Source organism: Elgaria multicarinata, chromosome 1 (genome assembly GCF_023053635.1).
Source record: "Elgaria multicarinata webbii isolate HBS135686 ecotype San Diego chromosome 1, rElgMul1.1.pri, whole genome shotgun sequence".
Taxonomy (NCBI): Eukaryota; Metazoa; Chordata; class Lepidosauria; order Squamata; family Anguidae; genus Elgaria; species Elgaria multicarinata.
The window spans coordinates 21,327,471-21,346,710 of record NC_086171.1 but is presented as its reverse complement, the minus strand read 5'-3'; the positions used below and the strand labels follow the sequence as shown (position 1 = coordinate 21,346,710).

At 40.5% G+C, this 19,240-nt stretch overlaps 2 protein-coding genes across 2 annotated transcripts in view; one reads left to right on the top strand and one right to left on the bottom strand.

Moving 5' to 3' along the window:
- LOC134397680 (collagen alpha-6(VI) chain-like) overlaps positions 1–480 on the top strand; it is a 69,965-nt gene extending 69,485 nt beyond the window's left edge. The window contains exon 38 of the mRNA XM_063124553.1: positions 391–480. The gene's annotated coding sequence lies outside the window, so the exon portion shown is untranslated. The remainder of the gene's footprint in view (positions 1–390) is intronic.
- Positions 481–539: 59 nt separating this feature from the next.
- The window catches only part of PIK3R4 (phosphoinositide-3-kinase regulatory subunit 4), a 30,425-nt gene continuing 11,724 nt past the window's right edge, over positions 540–19,240 (bottom strand). The window contains exons 9-20 of the mRNA XM_063124567.1: positions 18,084–18,287; positions 16,089–16,290; positions 14,843–15,042; positions 12,308–12,518; positions 9,930–10,095; positions 8,341–8,505; positions 7,243–7,454; positions 6,543–6,674; positions 5,049–5,149; positions 3,833–3,921; positions 1,832–1,940; positions 540–1,125 (exon numbers count right to left, since the gene is read on the bottom strand). Of these exons, the coding sequence (XP_062980637.1) occupies positions 955–1,125; positions 1,832–1,940; positions 3,833–3,921; positions 5,049–5,149; positions 6,543–6,674; positions 7,243–7,454; positions 8,341–8,505; positions 9,930–10,095; positions 12,308–12,518; positions 14,843–15,042; positions 16,089–16,290; positions 18,084–18,287 (1,962 nt within the window). The 3' untranslated portion in view covers positions 540–954. The remainder of the gene's footprint in view (positions 1,126–1,831; positions 1,941–3,832; positions 3,922–5,048; positions 5,150–6,542; positions 6,675–7,242; positions 7,455–8,340; positions 8,506–9,929; positions 10,096–12,307; positions 12,519–14,842; positions 15,043–16,088; positions 16,291–18,083; positions 18,288–19,240) is intronic.

The following is a 19,240-nucleotide window of genomic DNA, read 5'->3' as shown; positions in this document are numbered from 1 at the left end:
TATTATTATTATTATTATTATTATTACTAATAATGTTATATATAAAAACCATGGCCACATTGTGGTTCTCTATGGAATCAGCATTGTGGTGAGAATATTGGATGTAGCTCATGTGGATATAGGCTTTTACATGTGACTTCAATTCAACTCACTTGAATTGAAGTCACAATATCCCTGTAACATTTAAAGGACACCACAGAAATGTGGGATTTAAGCTATGCAAGGACTGAAGCACATGTAACACTGCAAAGTCCTGTCCCAATAATTTTTTTGGTACAGCATGCTGTTTTGAGTCTTTGGTCTGCCAAAAAGCTTTGGGTGGCAACGGATGCTGTACGCCATTGCAATTTGATTGGTTTTTTTGGTTTTGTTTTGTTTTGTTTTGTACAGGAATAAATCCTCTGATCTATATGGCAAGATGCAGTATGTGAAAAAGCCTCAACACATCACTAGAACAGAGATCCTCACCTATGCTCTCAGAGTGGACTAGATAAACAATAGTATTGCTTTTTATTATTACTACAACTCTGACACAGAGGAATGATCCAAACTCTTTATTTTTCAGTATTACGTGTACATGAGTTTGAATATACATGAACAAAAGTGCAACAATCTTGTTTTATCACTCTTTCAGTATGTAAAAAAAAATCAGTTTATATAAATATTGTTGATGAGGAATATAAGCGCTGTTTTCATGTTTATAAACAAATTCTTCCAAAGAATACCATGGTTAAGTACAATTTCTTCATTTTAACTCCTTTTCTACTTTAATACAATGGCAGGTTCTGGAAGGGCCACTAATATTGGTGACAAATGTTGACAAAAGACTAGTCACCTTCGTGAGCTTTACAGTCCACCATCTTATGATCTGGAAGCAATTCTTCAATGAAACTCCATTTCATACTATTTATCTTTATTACAAGTATTTACAGTACATAGAAGTCAGTGCAACTTTTATTTCCACACTTTGACAATGCCATCTCGTGAGGCAGTAACTATAAACCCTTGAGTGGTCTGGAAAGTAGCTATGTCTGTAATAATGTCATGGTGTCCAACTGGCAAAGACTCTGGGCCCTTCCGAGGGGTTTCATCAGTGGGACCCACCTTTGGCTTGTTTTGAATTTCCTGATAAGGAAGGAAAAAAGGATGAAATATAGACAGCCAAAAAACTCGTTTTCAGGTGGTTTCCCATTCTGCTCCCAATAAGTGTACTTTGCCTGCACTTTATTTTGGAACTAGAAAATCGTTAATGTATTCAGTGCTGTTGAATTTGCTATGTGGAATATCAATGCACACACATTGATATGGTTAGGGTTGTCATTAGTGATAGTGGCACAACTCCTACTTGAAGAGGCATGTGAAGGAAACAAACAGAAATTTCCTTTGATGCTCTACCAAAATGCTGCAACACTAATTTATTATAATTATTCCTCCAAGCAGCTCAGGGCAGTAAACATGTCTCTGCCACTTTCCATTTTAGAATTAAATCCAATGAGAGGTAGGTTAGGATGAGGGAGAGTGACAAGCTCAAGGTCACCCAGTGAGCATCATGGATAACTGGGGACTTAATGCGGCGTTAAGTCAAAATGCACAGGAATTAGCAGTTGAAAGCCACATTCTTGCACTGATGATGGTGCAGTTTGGACTTGGGGGAGAAGAGGAGACATGCAATTGGTGGACATCTTGCAAGTGTGAGGTGTAAAAAAAACCACCCTCCACCAGGAACTTCTATTCCTGACCAATTAAAACATACATATACTAAAATAAAAAGGCCACAAATAAAGGCAAGAATATGTAGAAATTACTTGGATGGAAATATGAAGCAATGTACCTGAACTACTTCTGTGCCTTCAATGATCTTTCTATAATAGGATACAGATGGGCTGCTAGGAATTCCAGCAACAATGTAGGACCTCTCAGGGTATGCTAAATCCCAGAATCTGAAAAAAATTAAAGCCAAAGACATAAAAATTAAAGCCTTTACATAGAATCTTTTCAGCTTTTAAAATAAAGTTTTCTTAAAAGCTGCTATCATAATCACAGGCGTACAGGTTACACCACGTGTTGGTCCAGCCTGGCATCTAGCCATCACTACTGGTCAGATCTCAGTGGTTCTGGAATATTTAAATTCTAAAATGTACTTGCAATTAACTCTGTTTCCAAGCCTTGCAACCTGATCCTCAGCATGTTTACTCAGAAGTAAGTTGTGCAAAGTTCAATAAGGCCTTAAGTAAAATTGCAGCCTGTTGAAGGTATCTCTGTAGGTGCACTAAACATCATACTCAATAGTTCAGGGGTGCAGAGCCTTCAGCCCTCTTGGCCCTGCAACCTCCACTCCCTACATAGGCCCAACTCTTCGTGGGGCTTGGGGAAAGGCATCCCCATGGTTATCTCCAAATACAGATCAGAGCTAACAGCACAGATTACCCAGGGAGATGAGGAGAGGAATCCTGGCTATTATCGTTTTAGAATGTTTTAAAGATGTTTTAATCATGTATGGTATGTTTTTAATCAATTTTTAATGTGTATTTTATATCATTTTTTATACTGTTTGTTTTATACTTTGAATGGTTTTAGTTTTTGTGAACTGCCCAAGGGAGCTTCGGCTGTTAGGCGGTATAAAAATGCAATAAATAATAATAATAATAAATAATAATCTCTAATCACAGGCATGGAGTGAAGCCAAGCCAGAGGAGCTGCAGGGACTCATCTGGTTCGGCTTTGCCCCATTCCGCCTCCTTCCCCCCGTAGTGACAGGGATTCATCTGGTTCAGCCATGCCCACATGAAACCATATGGCTTGCAGAAGGCTGGGTGGGGTCATCCAGCAAGGAGACAGTGCGCAATGGAGTGTGTGTTTGTGCTGGCCTGAGAGGTGCCCAGAAGTGATAAGGGAGGAAATGCTTCTCACTGCTTTTGAGTGCCTCCCAGGCTGGCATGAGAAGAGGGGTTGTTCCTTTACATCAGGATAGACAGAATTGTTCGCTCACATTCACAAGTGTCAAGTAAACACTCCTGCCACTTCCAAACACCTCCCAGGCCAACACAGAGTAAGTGAATGACCTTGCAAATTAGCCCATCATTATCAAGGTGCCACTGGTGATTATTATATGGTACACGTTCTCTTCCTGTACTTTTTGCATTCAATCCCCTATGACAACACAGTATACATCCCCCTCCTCCAAACATGTGTACATAAAATCGCAACTTGAGGTTAACACATCATACATCTGACAGTGTCCAAGGAAGCTTATGGAAAAATGCATTTGTTAGGGCTTTTCTACATGAGGCTTTTAACCTGCCACTTTACCAAGGCTTCTGCTTCTGGATTCTCTGTGGGATTAAGATCGGCTCCTTTACACATGTCTTTTTTCCAGGGAGGTTTCTTTCTCTGCCTTTCTATATGTTCCATTACACAGCCGTTAGGTGGTACTGTGTATAGCAGAATTGCACCAATACATCAGGGTTTCATGCCACCAGAGACATACCAGATTTTCCTCATTAGAAAAACACACACACTAATGGTTGCAAGCAACAGGAGAGGCCCTGGAGGATGACAACATCTCGTAGAGCACTCACAAACTACCATGAGGGAAGAATCATGGATGCACAATAAATGCCTCATGTAGAAAGGATCTTAGTCTTTAAGGTGCTATAAGAGTATTTTGTTGTTTTCCTTGTACAGTGTAATTCACAAAACTTGTTAAACAAGATTACTCAAACTTAGTTTAACGCGCTGATCCTAAATATCTGAACCAGCATATCTACACCTTTAAACCCACACACACCATTGCCAAAGGGTGCCATTTTATAAATATTTCTGGGATGTTTACCTTATCTTCATGTCTGAACCTGCTGTCAATAATATAGGATTTCCATCTGCTGGACTGCAGTATATTCCATGAACACTATGAGGTGAAGGCTAATAGGTGGAAAAGCAAATAATTTAAAAATATATACCCTGCTGGTAAAATATTTCCACTTTTTTAAAAAAACCTCATTATTTTAATTAACAATTGCGTCAGCAAGACACTAAATCTGAACACACTTATACAGCTGTGGGATCTAATGGATTCAATGGGACTTCAAAACGTATGTTACCCTAATACAGCAGTGTTGTTGTTTTAAGAAAATAAAAAATTTGTATCCAAAAATTTAAGTTTGGTTACTTAATTAATTTATATCTTGCCTCATAAAAAAAATTGAGGCAGCTTACCAGTTATAAAAAAAAACATTAAATCACTGATAAACAGCAAAATATAGCAAGAATGAAAACCTCAACTGAATATTAAGCTAAAGTCTTAAAACCTCAACTGAATATTAAGCTAAAGTCTTAAAACAGCAGATAAAATGCTAATGTGTATTATTATTATTATTATTATTATTATTATTATTATTATTATTATTATTTATATAGCACCTTATGCACATACATGGGATTATGTAAATATCTAAAAGCAACAATCAATAAAAACAGAAATCTGAATTAGAAGTTCTGGGCAAATAAAACAATTTTTACCTGGAGCCTAAAATTCAAAAGTTTGGACTTAAGAGAGGATATTCTGGAACCAGGAGGCCACCGCCAAGAAGGTTTCTGGTAGCCCCCAAAGGACAGTCTCTCCAGATGATTTCAAATCATCTTGTACAGGAGCAGGTATCCTGCTCCTAACTAATGCAGAGTTTAACACCAGCCCTTTGAGTTGTACCCTGAAACACACAGGAATCCAGTGAAGCTCTTTTAGAACTAGTGGATATGCTCTGTATAACTGGTTATACCAGCTTTCCCCAACCTGGAGCCCTCCAGTTGTTTTGGACTACAACTCCTAGCATTCCAGACCATTGGCCATGCTGGCTAGGGCTGGTGGAAGTTGAAATCCAAAACATTTGGAGGGCACGAGATTGGGATAAGCTGTGTTATATTGATGATGTTTCTCTGCTCTATTGAAAACGTAAACGTTGGCATCATTACATGCATTTACCTGCACTAAGAGCAGACGTCTACACAGAATGGCAATATTCTGCCCCAAATTCAAAAGCACAATGCCATACCTGCAATTCCGAAAGAGGGGGGGCACTGCTGGCCCATAATGTGAAGCGTCTGTCACCGGTTTCCATATCCCACATGGAGACTTCATTATTGCCTTGAACAGCTATGGAAAAAGCCATTGGCAAGAGTGAAGAACTAAAAGTACGGTACAGGGGGGCACTTTACTTTTTTGGCTTTGCTCTACTGTTCTACAGTATATAAAGAAGGATGGCAAAGGGAGTTTACAGCAGTCATTAAAATCTTTTCTTGTGAAAATGGTCCCTTGGTAACCCATGGAATGGTCTCTCGCGTCCCATGTCCTTGTTCTGGCCTATCCTTTTAGCAGAGACGCACATGTACGCACACACACCAGTGATCTATATACGGATCTTTGGGGGAGGCAGTACAGAGCCTTCTCTGGACCCCTTGCCCTAGTGATCCTGATGCAGGTCACTCTTTCTTCATTGCCAGCAGTGGCAAGAAAAGTGTACTATATGAGGAACTCTGCGGAAGGGAAGGGAGAGTACAGGCGGTGGGCTGCCGGTTGTGCACAGCCACAGCTGCTCTGCAACTACTGGCAGAGGGGCCGCGCTCTCCACTTGAACTGAGCTGCCCCACATTCTGACTCTTCCCCAGCGGGCTTCTGTGCGAATTTCCCCCTTGGAGTCCACACATTTCTTAAAATGAAACCTGCAGATGCTACCAAAGCACAGGCCCCTAAAGTGGGAAATGCCATTTTAAAACCAATATTAAATGCTCATAGAAACAAGCCTCTTTCAGTCATTCCCTCCATGTTTGACATCCAGAGGTTAGGACCAGTGGGCCCACTAATATTGGAGTCAAGGCCAGGTGCGCACAGCCCTGCTGCTTCCACCACGTGCATGAAAGGAATGACTGGAAATTATTATTATTATTATTATTATTATTATTATTATTATTATTATTATTTATTTATATAGCACCATCAATGTACATGGTGCTGTACAGAGTAAAACAGTAAATAGCAAGACCCTGCCGCATAGGCTTACAATCTAATAAAATCATAGTAAAACAATAAGGAGGGGAAGAGAATGCAAACAGGTACAGGGTAGGGTAAGCAGGCACAGGGTAGGGAAAAACTAACAGTAGAAAGTAACAGTAGAAGTCTGCACAACATCAAGTTTTAAAAGCTTTAGGAAAAAGAAAAGTTTTTAGCTGAGCTTTAAAAGCTGCGATTGAACTTGTAATTCACAAATGTTCTGGAAGAGCGTTCCAGGCGTAAGGGGCAGCCGAAGAAAATGGACGAAGCCGAGCAAGGGAAGTAGAGGCCCTTGGGCAGGCGAGAAACATGGCATCAGAGGAGCGGAGAGCACGAGCGGGGCAATAGTGTGAGATGAGAGAGGAGAGATAGGAAGGAGCTAGACCGTGAAAAGCTTTGAAGGTTAACAGGAGAAGTTTATATTGGAAATGTTTATAGAGATTGATAAAAGTCCTAAATGTTGCAAGTACTCTGATAAAAGAAAGAGGATATATTGTACCTGCCACCACCCACGACTGGGAGAGGGGATGCATAAGTAGGCGTCTAATCCGTGCCCTGGAAGGATGCGAATGGCTGGAGATTGGTAACTGGAACCTCATATCCCAACATGCCATGGTACCGCTGCTTGTACCTTATGGAGAAAAACATAATCACTATTAGCAGTTTGAGATGCAATCCTATGCCTGTTTAGATAGAAAAAAAGTTCTACAATCCTCAGCAGTCCCCAGCCAACAATGCTGGGGATTGTAGGACTGCTTTCTGTCTAAACGTGCATAGGATTATGTCCTTGATGACACTGAAGTAATGTCTTCAGCAACCCTGATTGTACATACATCAATATGTCTCAAAGATATATTTCCCTACTACTAATCATTTATACCCTTTTCTATCATTTGCAAAGAGCTTTCGTCTATACTGCATTTGCTCTCTTAAAAGCCCCATGACTTCTCTGTTACAAATGGAAAACCAAGCCTGAAAGAACATGATTTGCCCACACTATGTCCACAGCAGAAGTGGGAGTTGAGCCCAGATCCGCCCAGCTCTCCAGGAACATGCCTAGATGAGCCTCCCTGAAAGCAAGCATATTTGCTATCATTCCCCCAAATGGCAATTCTATTTGCACAATTCTAAGTACAGATAATTAAATACCTCTCATTATTTAACAACGACACCCCGCTCCGGTCAAAGTGTTATCTTACCAATACAGAGCCAGCACTGATGTATGTCAACAGCAAAGGAGGTTATAAGTCCCAATCGTAAATCATGTTTTAGTGTCCAGGCGTTATTGGAGGACCGCAAGTCCCATCCCACTAAGGAACCGTTCACCGTGGCGTAAGCTAACACTGACTGGGCTCCTGAATTAAAATGATGCATGTCTACCACACAGCCATCATCCTTCTGATCTAAAAACCTTAACAGAGTAAAGAAAGCAAACTGGGTATCATTCATTGACATGTTGCATGGTCTGCATCTTTGAGGACTTCCTCTCTTTCCTACAGCCTTCTGCCATGCTGTATTCTGGGTGATATGCAGTTTGCGGGAACTGCCAATTCTGGATCCGATTGGAGATTCTCTTCCTAGCTCTAGGAGGCATTTGTTTACTGTTTCCCAAGCATTTTTCACAAGTCGTGGAAGGCAATGACCTTCCTGGCAGGAAAAGAGAAAGGGTGGTGGGGCCATGAGCAAATGCTCTCTTAAAGCAATATGTGCCTATTTTCCTCAATGTCTACAATAAGCTCAATAGGTGTAGCAACCTGCTACAGCTCATGGCCCTATACATACAGGAGAATGAAGCAGAACCCTGAAGTGTTTACAGTGGAGGGTATTAATTCAGGCAATAGAGTGGGCCATTATTCAATGCTCCCTCATGTTAAAATAATTCCAGTGAAAGAAAAATCCTGCTATACCAGGGGAAAAGGTAGCCCAGCTCACATGCTACATGCTAGTTGCAAAGGCTGTTTTATACTTTGAATGGTTTTAATTTTTGTGAACCGCCCAGAGAGCTCCGGCTATTGGGCGGTATAGAAACGTAATAAATAAATAAATAATTTTTGTTTGTTTGATTTAACATAAGGGAGTAGTCAACATTTGATCCTACAGGTCTCTACAATCCATTCTACCACTTCAGTACTCTAGCAATTCATTCTGCTGCAAGTGTAGACCAAGCCAGTGTCACCTCACTCCACTGTGCAACTTTTACACGTATCTTATGCTTGAGCAGAAAGGGATTATTAATGAGAACATGCTACCAAGCACAACAGATATCCAACGGGAAATATCAAAGGAATGATACACACCTGCTTTGTATTGGATGAATTTTAGGAGATTTGGGTAGTTTTGACGCTTCAATCCCAAGAAGTTGGATGGCTCCATTATCTGAAGCTATAGCCAAGTAGTGAGAACCCTGGCAAAAAGTAAGTGTCATGACACGCCCTCCAATCCGAGAATATGTCAAAATTGATCTGTGGTGAGAAATGGAAAGAAACAATTTTCAAAGGTTGTTTTCTAACAATTTCAAAAATCCACTCAGGCCCAATAAAATATTCCAACGGAAACAGTACAAAGTGAGTTGCTTACATTTCATTTATCACAGGTTTTTTCCAGGATAATGGCATTCACTCTTAAGAGATCCCTACTCTCATCACATATCTACAATTCCCAGGATGTCTTGGGCTAGAAATGGCAAGCTGGGTCATATGATTTAAGATCAGTGGTGCTTGGAGAGGCTTGCCTCCTCCCATATGTACCTGCCCAGACCCTAAGGTCATCCTCAGGGGTCCTTCTCCGCGAGCCCCTGCCAAAGGAAGTGAGGCAGGTGGCTACCAGGAGGAGGGCCTTCTCTGCTGTGGCACCCCGGCTGTGGAATGAGTTCCCTAAGGAGGTTCGCTTGGCACCTACATTATATGCTTTTAGACGCCAGGTGAAGACCTTTTTATTCTCCCAGCATTTTAGCAGTCTATAAATAAATTTTAACTTGGTGTTTTAAATTTGTAATTTTGCATTGCTGCTGTTTTTATCTGGTTGAGCTTTTATATTGTATTTTATATTGTGGTTTTATACTGTTTTATACTTTGAATGTTTTTAATTTTTGTGAACCGCCCAGAGACCTCTGGCTATTGGGCGGTATGGAAATGTAACAAATAAATAAATAAATAAATTGTTGTAGAGAATGTTTAAGCAGTATGTCTGTTGTAGCTCCTTTGGTTAGGTTAGAACTGCCTTCATCTGGAAATACGATTTCATAGATTTTACTTTTTATAGTCTAGGAACATAAAGAACTGGTCCTAGCAAATCAGAGCTCCAGACACACCATCGCCACCTGGAACCAAGCTCTGCTCCCTTCCCAGCATAACCCCACCCTGCAGCACCTTTTCCATTAGTCACCATGGAAAGCTGGTGCTGGTGCTCAAGGGGAGGAGCTTTATGGTGTGGTATGTGCCTTTCGATTGTTTCTTAACAGATTTAAAGGACTGGACCTAAATTTAATCATACTTAAAGTAGGTTCCTCGAAATCAACAGGATTTCAGTTAGTTATCCAACCCTATGTTTATCACATCATTTTCTATTCATTTGGACTGTTTGATCTCCCAGTCCAAGGAACTGCCTTAGACTGTGACCCTAATAGACAGGACTATTTGCATTTAGAAAAGCCACTGCAAGTTGTTCTGAACCCATGGGAAAGAGCAACATATATGTCATAATATAGGGATATATAAATCCAAGGAAATCTTATTTTAAAATGCTGTACACTACTCCTTTAGTCACACACTTGTAACAAAACCATTTGAAGATCTCCAAATACTGTAGATATGTTCTTAACTTTATAACCCAGATGGTACCTACATAGTTCTACCAGCGCACAAGCCGGCCATCTCTCCCACATTACCTAGTGGTAGTAGTTTTGCCTTCCATTTTCTGACTGTTCCAGATTTTCACTGTTCCATCATTTGAGCATGTGGCAAAAATTGAATGTTCATCAGAGACTCTAATGCGGTTCACTGCGGACTTATGCTCATGAAGGTGAGCAACCAGAAGCCCTTTAGGATGCCAACCTAAGGAAAAGCAACAAAAATATTTTCCCATCTAGCAAGATCATAATGGGATACCCTAACCCTACCCTCCACTGAACCTGGGAAATTGTCATGGGGGCAGCAAAACCAAACACCAAAAGCACCATTCACATCCATGTATCACCTAACACTGTTCCACTGATGCTGAAAGTTATTACAATGAGAGTTATAAGCCAACAAATCTAATTTTTCTCTCGAGCAAATTCTGTAATGCTACACTCAATGGAACCTTAAACGTGGCAATATGCTACACTGTACATAAACAAACAGTTATATACAAAGATGTACAGTTATGCACCATTTTAAAGAGATGAAAGTAATTGGAGGAGAATTTTTTATCCACCAAGAACACCAGTTCTGGTGGCTGGACATGGAGCATTTTGAATTTAAAACAAAAGCCAAAGCTCCATGTGGCTTCAATATGGCCATAGAATATGGTGCAGCAGGGCCTTTATCCCACACTTTTCAAATGCTAGTGAGCTACTTGCACAGAGTTCCATGCTCACATTAACACTTGGCAGAGTTTTAGATCAGCCACTTTCCCTGTTCCAGTGATTTGCTGCAGACCCAAAAGGCTCTCACACTTTCAAGCGTTTCCCCATTCACACCAATGGAAGGAAGACAATATGCATAGGCCTTGCTTTTTCTTTTCTCCATTAATATCAATGGTAAAACTCAGACACGCAAGAGCTCCATTTGCATAATGCACAGGGCTCCAAAGGATGGCAACTGTGTGTTATCCAATTACTTCTTTACTGCGATCCATAGATCCATGAAAAAACAAGAATCAAACAGGAAACATCATACAGTTAGAGCTACTATCAACTTTCATCTAATACACAGAGAGCTCTAATCCTGGCCACCACTGTAAGAAGTTTAGCAACAGCCAAAGTTACTTTTGAGGACTTATCATCCAACAGAAACTTAACATAAAATTTGTCTGAACTTCTGGACAGTTTACTCAACAATGGGGTGATCATAAGATGGCGGGCCTGATGATAAAAGCTACAGGACAGAAGTATGCTCCATCGTCTCCACTTCCATATTCCTACAGAGGCACCGTCGTTCCTGATAAGGGACACCAGCATATCTGCCCCGTATGTTATCCAAGATACGTATACATGCGTAGCAATCACTAGATCAGGGTAAGCAGGTTAAAGATATCAAAGCTAAAAGGAAATAGAAGATGCACTTCTGACACTGTACTATTTACTAATGCATTTTTGTTAATAAAAAGTAGCGGCGTTACTTTTGAACGGACTAAAGCTTATTTAAGTGTTTCAGATAAATAAAAAAAGATTAAAGGGCAAATAAAATGTTTCTATTTATGCAATGCATTTTTCTGCTCTAGAAAACGAATTATCAACTGTCAAGTCGGTCAACATTTTGCAAACTATTTGCTTTAAAAATGCCAGATGCTGTATGTAGATACTAGAGATAAATGTCATGCAGTATAAACATTAACATGTTTCTTGCTCTCTTCAGTCACAGATGGAAACTATGAGTACAAGGCAAACCACCCAAAGGGGCGGGGGGGGGGAGAGAAAATAGCATCTTTTCTTTGTAATGCTCCCTTATTTTTCCACCACTTGTTCTGTCTTTTCCTGACCACAAAAAAATCAACTAAGGAGAGACAGTCAGAATGGGTGCCTTCTGATAGGTAGCACTAGGAGCCCTTACTGGGAAGCACCGAGACCTTTAAAAACCTTTCTACGAGGATGCGCTTCAATGTCAAATTCATCACTGAGTGGAGAAAATCTCTGAAGGCCAACTTTGAATGACCTTACCCTTCTCTCCCCTGGAAATTGTCATAACGTAGCTTGTAGCTTTTATATATTTTAGCTTTATTGACCAGATAAACAGGTTTATAAATGCATAGAAACCTTGAAAGACGTCCAGTAATTTAATTAGAAACATCAAGTTGTTGGTTTTTTAAAATTTCATAATCACCATCTAACCAAACTGAGTTCTAAACTATTTTCATATAGCACTGGAACTGGCAGTATGTGACAAGAAATAATGCTCCACAAACTGGAGCCACTAAGAGGACGCCATAAATAGATTTCCCTCTTTCTCCCACCCCCTGATCTAAATGTTGTGCCAGTAGACCTTGGTGTCTGCAGGACTGAAACTGCATTTTGGAGTTACCCTCATAGCAGCACTGGCCTTTTGTCAAGAGTAGGCCAAGTATCACCTGGAGGTGGCGGCTTGCTCTCCCATTCAGCATTCTCCATCATCTGCTTGGCAATTCTTTCTGCATTGCATTGCTCACGCTTCTGTTGGATCAGTTGCTGAAGTTCTGTTTTGCAAGTCGTTATGCGCAACTGGTACGTGGAAGGTGAAGCTATACTGCTTAGAACTTGTATTGCTGGTTTTCTGGCTTGGACAGCTGCTCCATCTGTGGCCTGAAAGTCATAAATCATGTTCCATAGTCACGTTTAGAAGTTTTGTGGTCAGTGTTTTCGGTTTCAAAGAGCAGGGAGATGTCTTCTTTCTTATCATTCTAAACTAACTTTTGCATCTACTTAAATCAAACTCACATTTCACTAAACAGCAAGCAATTGGGTCAATTTGAGGTATCCATGATGGTTACTAACTTTAGAACTTCTAAGCATGGCAAAGTCTGAATTCAACCCATGGTATGCTACTAGTAGTATTAACTCTTTTCTTGGAAATGTGTACACAACCTGAACAATATATATACATACACACACACACCTGTCTTTTTACCATATATGGCATTCAAAGCAGCTGAACAATTCATTAAAACACAATCAACTGTAATTACAAACAGCAGATAGAAATACCAAAAGAAACATGCCACCGTAATTACTAAAATGTAACAGAATGCAACGGATAAATATCCAGCAGCCAATGAGCCAAGACAAGCATGGTGGGGGGAAATGTAGCAAATTAACCAATCCCAAAGTCCAGATAAACAAGATATACTTTGCTTAGCACTTAAAGGTTAGCAAAGCAGCACCAATCAGAGTGCAGCCATCGAAAACCCTCCCTCTGGTAGCCAGAACTCAGAAGGTGACAGCACTCAGAGAAGAGCCTCCAATGATGACCTCAGGCAGGTTATATGGGAGCAGTTGGTCCTTCTATGTCTCAGTCCAGTTAGCATTTTCAAGATCAAAATGTGCAATTTCAATTATACCCTGATACAAACGGGGAGCATCTTCAAGTGGAAATCTAACATGTTCACACACCAGTAAGTCCCCATCAAAAATCAGGTTCTGAACCAGTCAAAACCTCCAAAGACATTTTCAAAGGCAGCCCCACATATAACATATGACAGTCACCAAACCTGGATATTACATGGACAACCTGAATGAACCTTCTTCTACTCAAATGTGCAAGACGTTTTCGCTGTATAGCGTTGCTGCATGTATTCATGGCATCAAAACCTTCCTCTACACAATGTGTCCCAACGGCACCCAGAGGGCTGTTTATATGGAGAACACCTGGGCTCTCTGTAAATAGTAGCAATAGTCCCTTGGAGGAAATCCCCATGATCACAGTGATTGAAAAATGTGGTGTCACCACCACAGGAACAGCCACTGGAAAACTGTGACTTGATCAATAGCAGGCCCAGGTAACATGCAATGCTTTTAATGCTATTGCTCTCTCGGGATGCATTGCTTGCAAGAAGATTGCTTGCAGGAAGATTTGGACCAGCTCTAAGATTCTTTATGGCGCTATAAATTCCATTGGTCAGGTGGCTACCAGGAGGAGGGCCTTCTCTGCTGTGGCACCCCGGCTGTGGAATGAGCTCCCTAAGGAGGTTCGCTTGGCACCTACATTATACGCTCTTAGACGCCAGGTGAAGACCTTTTTATTCTCCCAGCATTTTAACAGTCTATACATAAATTTTAACTTGGTGTTTTAAATTTGTAATTTTGCATTGCTGCTGTTTTTATCTGGTTGAGCTTTTATATTGTATTTTATATTGTGGTTTTATACTGTTTTATACTTTGAATGGTTTTAATTTTTGTGAACCGCCCAGAGAGCTCTGGCGATTGGGTGGTATAGAAATGTAATAAATAAATAAATAAATAATAAGAACACTAATATCATTCAACAGTATCATTTACTCCTGAGACACAAGACAGGTGAAGCAAAAGTTCTGGATTGTGCCAGTTGTTGCCGGCTCTCCAACCCACTTTACCATCCATTTCACCCAGTGACATCAGATTCAGGGATGGGTGAGAGTTCAGAGGTTGCCATTTCAGGACAGGTAACCATGTAAAAAACAACAATACCCAGATGCCGAGTCTTTTCAATACACAACTCACTCTTTTTGGGGGAAAGGAAAACCTCATGAATGACTTGAGGGTAGAGTCAGAAAAGCATTCCAAGACATTAAAAGCAAGGATGGGGAACTTCTTTCAGCCCAAAGGCTGAATTCAATTTCGGAGAAGCTCTCAGTGGGCCACATTCGAGTGGTGGGCAAGGCAAAATGGGCAGGGTCAAAATCCAACCCGTACATCCCAGACATGTTCCAATTTAAAGCTCTTACAGCCAGTAACTCAGCCTTAGGAGAGAAATTTCAACCTTTTAGAATGGGGAGAAACTGCACAAAAGGTAGGAAACCGCCATAATGAATGGTGGTTGGGGGGAAGGGGGTGGGGTCAAGGAAAGGGTGTGTGGCCCCCTACACTAAAGGCAGCTCTTCCAGTTCTAAGGATTGGGGTAAAATGCTAATCTTAAAATCCTGAAAAAATACCTGCGGAGAGGATGACAAATGGACACAAATGCCGGCTGAGGACTCTGACCGAAGAGGTTTCCCAGTCTGGATGGCTTCTTGATCTGCAGCTTGGCTGTGGCCTTTGGTAATTGGTTGGGTTATGTTTGAAGGTTCCAAAGAGCCAAACATACTCTTCCATTCTTCATTCACATTGGAATCTTGTTTTACATGTTTTCTAGCTAAAATCAGCAATTCCCAAAAGAAGGAGCATTATAAGACGAAACGTGACTATTCTAACAAATCATTGAGAATGGTCACAACCCAAGCAGTATAAAACAGATACTGAATTACCCATCTTGATTCATTTGGACCACATGTTAAAGTGGAACAACTGAGTGCTGAATTATATAAATCATCTGCTAGATCATCATCTGGGTGAATCATCATTTCAACCAATCATCAGACTAAATAAACTTAATATCCAGCTTAATCCCCACAGATGACCCAAGTCTTCTAAAATCTCAAACCATAAGAAAGGCTTATGAAATGAATGAACAGTGTGGTTTGTGTTTAAGATTAAGCTAGTCTCAGGATTAAGGAAGAAAGTGATATATAATTTGACAAAACGGATTACAGCTGGCATGAAATACGATCACATTTCTCACGACATAGCAAAGCATCAGCTACATGTTGAAGAATGACAATCCTGGGGGTGGGGGGGGCAGGGAGGGGGAGGAATCATTTATTTCAAAGATTGCTTTTTGGATCACTTAAGGAAGCACATCCAAAAAGCACATATAGAGTGAGTTATATCCAAAGGCTACTATTAAAAAAGGCAAGGTGGATAGACAGGCCAATACATACAGCAACTTCATTTCAAGACATTGGGCCAGATCCAAATTGAGAATCATGCAAGTAGGCGCGAGGAAACAGACTTCCCTGCTCTCTCCTCTCCACCGCAGTCCCTCCAGCTCCCTGAAAAGGCTACACCAAGGGTTGAGAGGCACTGCTGAATGGGTGGTGGTCAGGGGCTGAGGGACAACCCTGAAAATCAAATGCCTCGGCCCAATTTTCAGAGGTCTCCTGCATCACAGCCTACTCCATTCAGCAGGGCCTCCGAAGTGGGAGGAAGGGGCTAGGAAGTCTGCTTTCTCCAGCCCAGTTGCATGTTCCTAAATCTGAAGCCAAGCCATCGTGTGGCTAAAGAAATCATCCACATCGATACATATTTCACTCCTCCAATTATTTAAAACCCAGTATATATGAACTGCAAGATTATACTAACCACGTTTGTCATCAGACTCCTGCTTCATTTTGACAAGATCGACTTGTCTCCCAATTATCCCCAGAGCCCCCAAGTCGATCACTCCTTTCTGGGTGCTGTCATGAAGATGGCTCTGGTCCACTATGTTGGCCTTGGCTTTATTGGACTTTAACATGAAGTCTCTTAAGGCTAGCAGCTTGTCTTCTTCTTCCTCGGTCATCCCCTATCCCAAAAGCAAAACAAGAAACAGATAGTTGAATTTATACATTTATACAAAAGCAAGACAAGTACAGATTTCACAGAGCGTGTAGCAACTGGGGTCAAGCTGGATTGGAGTATAAACTGTTACATTTACAGAATTACTCAGGAACTGATTGGCTACTGCGGGCTATCACTGTACTGTTTCTAAACTGGCCTAGTGGGATGGTCTGTTGGGGATCCTCCAGAAACGAACACTTTCTGGAAATCAAGCTGATCTGAATTCTGAAAGAGCCCTTGCTGAACGAGAAGCAAAAATAAAGAACACGGCCATCAGTAATCAGAATAATTTAGGGGCAACAGAGTGCATAACAATGTCCCAAGTCAAAATCCCTGCTCAACCACGAAGGACGCCATGTGGCCACTGGCAAGTTATCATCTCTTGGGTAGTCTAACCTACCTTACAGAGTTGTTAGGAGGATTAATAGATGAACAAATAAGCAAGGTTAAGAACTGTAAAGTGCTTTTGTCCTGTACTAAACGCTAAGAAATCATAGACTTGTACTGGCACAGTACTTAATACATCATACTTGTCTTCAAATGGGAAGTTTTCATAAAATAATTCATAGGGCTGCAAGCTTTAAAAATCAGTAGATTAGTCACTGAAGCTTTGATCCCAAATTACACAACGCCATGCATCCTAATTGAAGATCAAGATCAAGATGCATAGGCATGCTGGCTCCCTTTTACCTTTGCAAAATTTACTGGAAAAGGAATGGAAAAATTGCTTTTCCTTCTAGTTGATATTCTAAACTAGTAGGTATTTGATATTTCAAGGTGAAACCACTAAGATTGTCCTCCTAGAAATAAGAACGTCAGACCACTGGAACTGACAGAACTCAATTGAAATGACTATCGATACAACTTTTTATATCTGGATCTTCAACTAATGAAATATGAACTTGTGCCCTTTTTGAAGCCATCTTTGCTCTGGTAAGCTACTGTAACAATGAATCATTTATATTACTGGGGCCCCACATTTATTTATTTTATCTGTGTGCATGTATGACTAAAAATTTATTTCCGAGTTAAGGAAAATTATGCCCTTCTTCCAATATCCTCCAAAAATACTGAGGTTTTGGTAATCAATTACAAACAAAAATGCTAAGACGTTTTTGATCAACTGGCAGCTCTAACCATTTCCCTTTGAGTTAGCAAACAACCTTTCTTTAAATTGGTCTAGAAATTATGCCATGGTAAATTTCTTCCTCGCACACAGCCATATGATCTAGCAGAACGTACCACATTACTGTTGCTACCACCCAATGAGTTTATTCTCCCCTGCCAGCAATACCTTCGACATGGAACAGAGGTGAGGATATTCATTCTGCAATGGCCCTGACTCACACTGCATATTCTACCACACTGCGCAATTAGTTTAAACTTTTTTTTAAAGGCATCCATAGAGGTTACAGAGTAACCAAAAAGGTTGCAATTACAACTGGAGGGGAGCAATGGAGCTATAGGAAAGTGATGAAAAATTAAGAGGAACATTCAGGTGAACATATTGACTAAGAGCCCACAACCATAAATTGTGTGTTTTTCTCGGCACTTGAAATTCTCCAGTATAAACCTGACTCTAAGAGTGCTGTAGAGGTCTTGAGTTCTTTCACTGCTCAGATTAATTTCAATGTGGGGTGTACTGGAGGAGTTACCAGTGCCATGGTTATACTTTCACATTGTACAGATACTACCACAATACATATTCCCGCTTGATTGTGGATCCTCAGCAGCGTCACTATAGCAGTAAGTAATTACTTGGGAAAGTAGCTTCTTCAGCAGTTGTGCAATTGCTGGATCTTCCGGGGGTGGGCAATCAGGAAGAGTTCCATTCCTTTTCTTTTGACGAAGTTGCAGAGTTTTGAACAGGCTTCCTATGTCCTTTGATCGTAGAGCATAATCAAATATAGAACGGCTTACAGGCTCTTTGAGGACACTCAGAAGCACTATTTCTTTATCTATCTGCAATTCAGGAAATGGAACAAGAACGTAATCGGAGAGCCATAGAAGCGCAATTTAGTCATCTTGTAAAAAATATATTAGTTCACTTTGTTCACAGAGACAGGTTTGGAAACAGGAAGGGACTGGCTTCCAAAAGTGCAAAAATAATAATAATTACAAATCTAACTAAGAACCATATATATTTCTTCCTATTCGAATTGCTTTGAAATAACTATTTTAGACAACATTCAACATCTGCTTTTTCTAAAGCATTTTGCATATTAGAAAATGCTAAGAAATTGTAACCAAGTGTCCCTTCACAACAATCTTATGAGGTATTATTATTATTATATTTATTTGGATCCCGCCTTTTGCCCAATACTGGGCCTCAAGGCAGTCAAGGTAGGTAGCTATTATTTTCATTTAGTAATGGGAAATGGAAGCAGAGAGTTCACCAGAATTTTCCCAAGGCCTGTTTGGACTAGTTGGGCTGTTTTACTAAAGTGTTTTTCAAACTGGACATGCATTTTTGATATGGCATTATTTGTTCTTGCTAGCAGCATATTACATGGTAGAACCTAGAAAAGATGGGTTTGTAAATAGCAGTATTTCTGTATAGTGTGGAAGAGTTGGATTGCACATTACATTGCCACAGATATGTCATAGAAAACAACATTCCTGTGGCAAGTTTGCCCCTCCCGATTGTAACTACTTAATCAGTAGAAATACTTATTAAGCAATGTAGATTGCTATGTTCCATGTTGCCCCACATCCACCAATAGCATGGAGCACGGATGGGGGAACTCAAAACATGATTCGCTGCTGCACCATGTGACAACCCCTGCTACTCAATACAGCAGACAGAGGCAAGATACAACATAGAGATTCTAGTTTTGACAGCACCTTCTTGACTGACCTACCATCTAACTGAGCTCTGATAGTCAAGGCATGAAGATGTTTTAAGCTAAATCCTT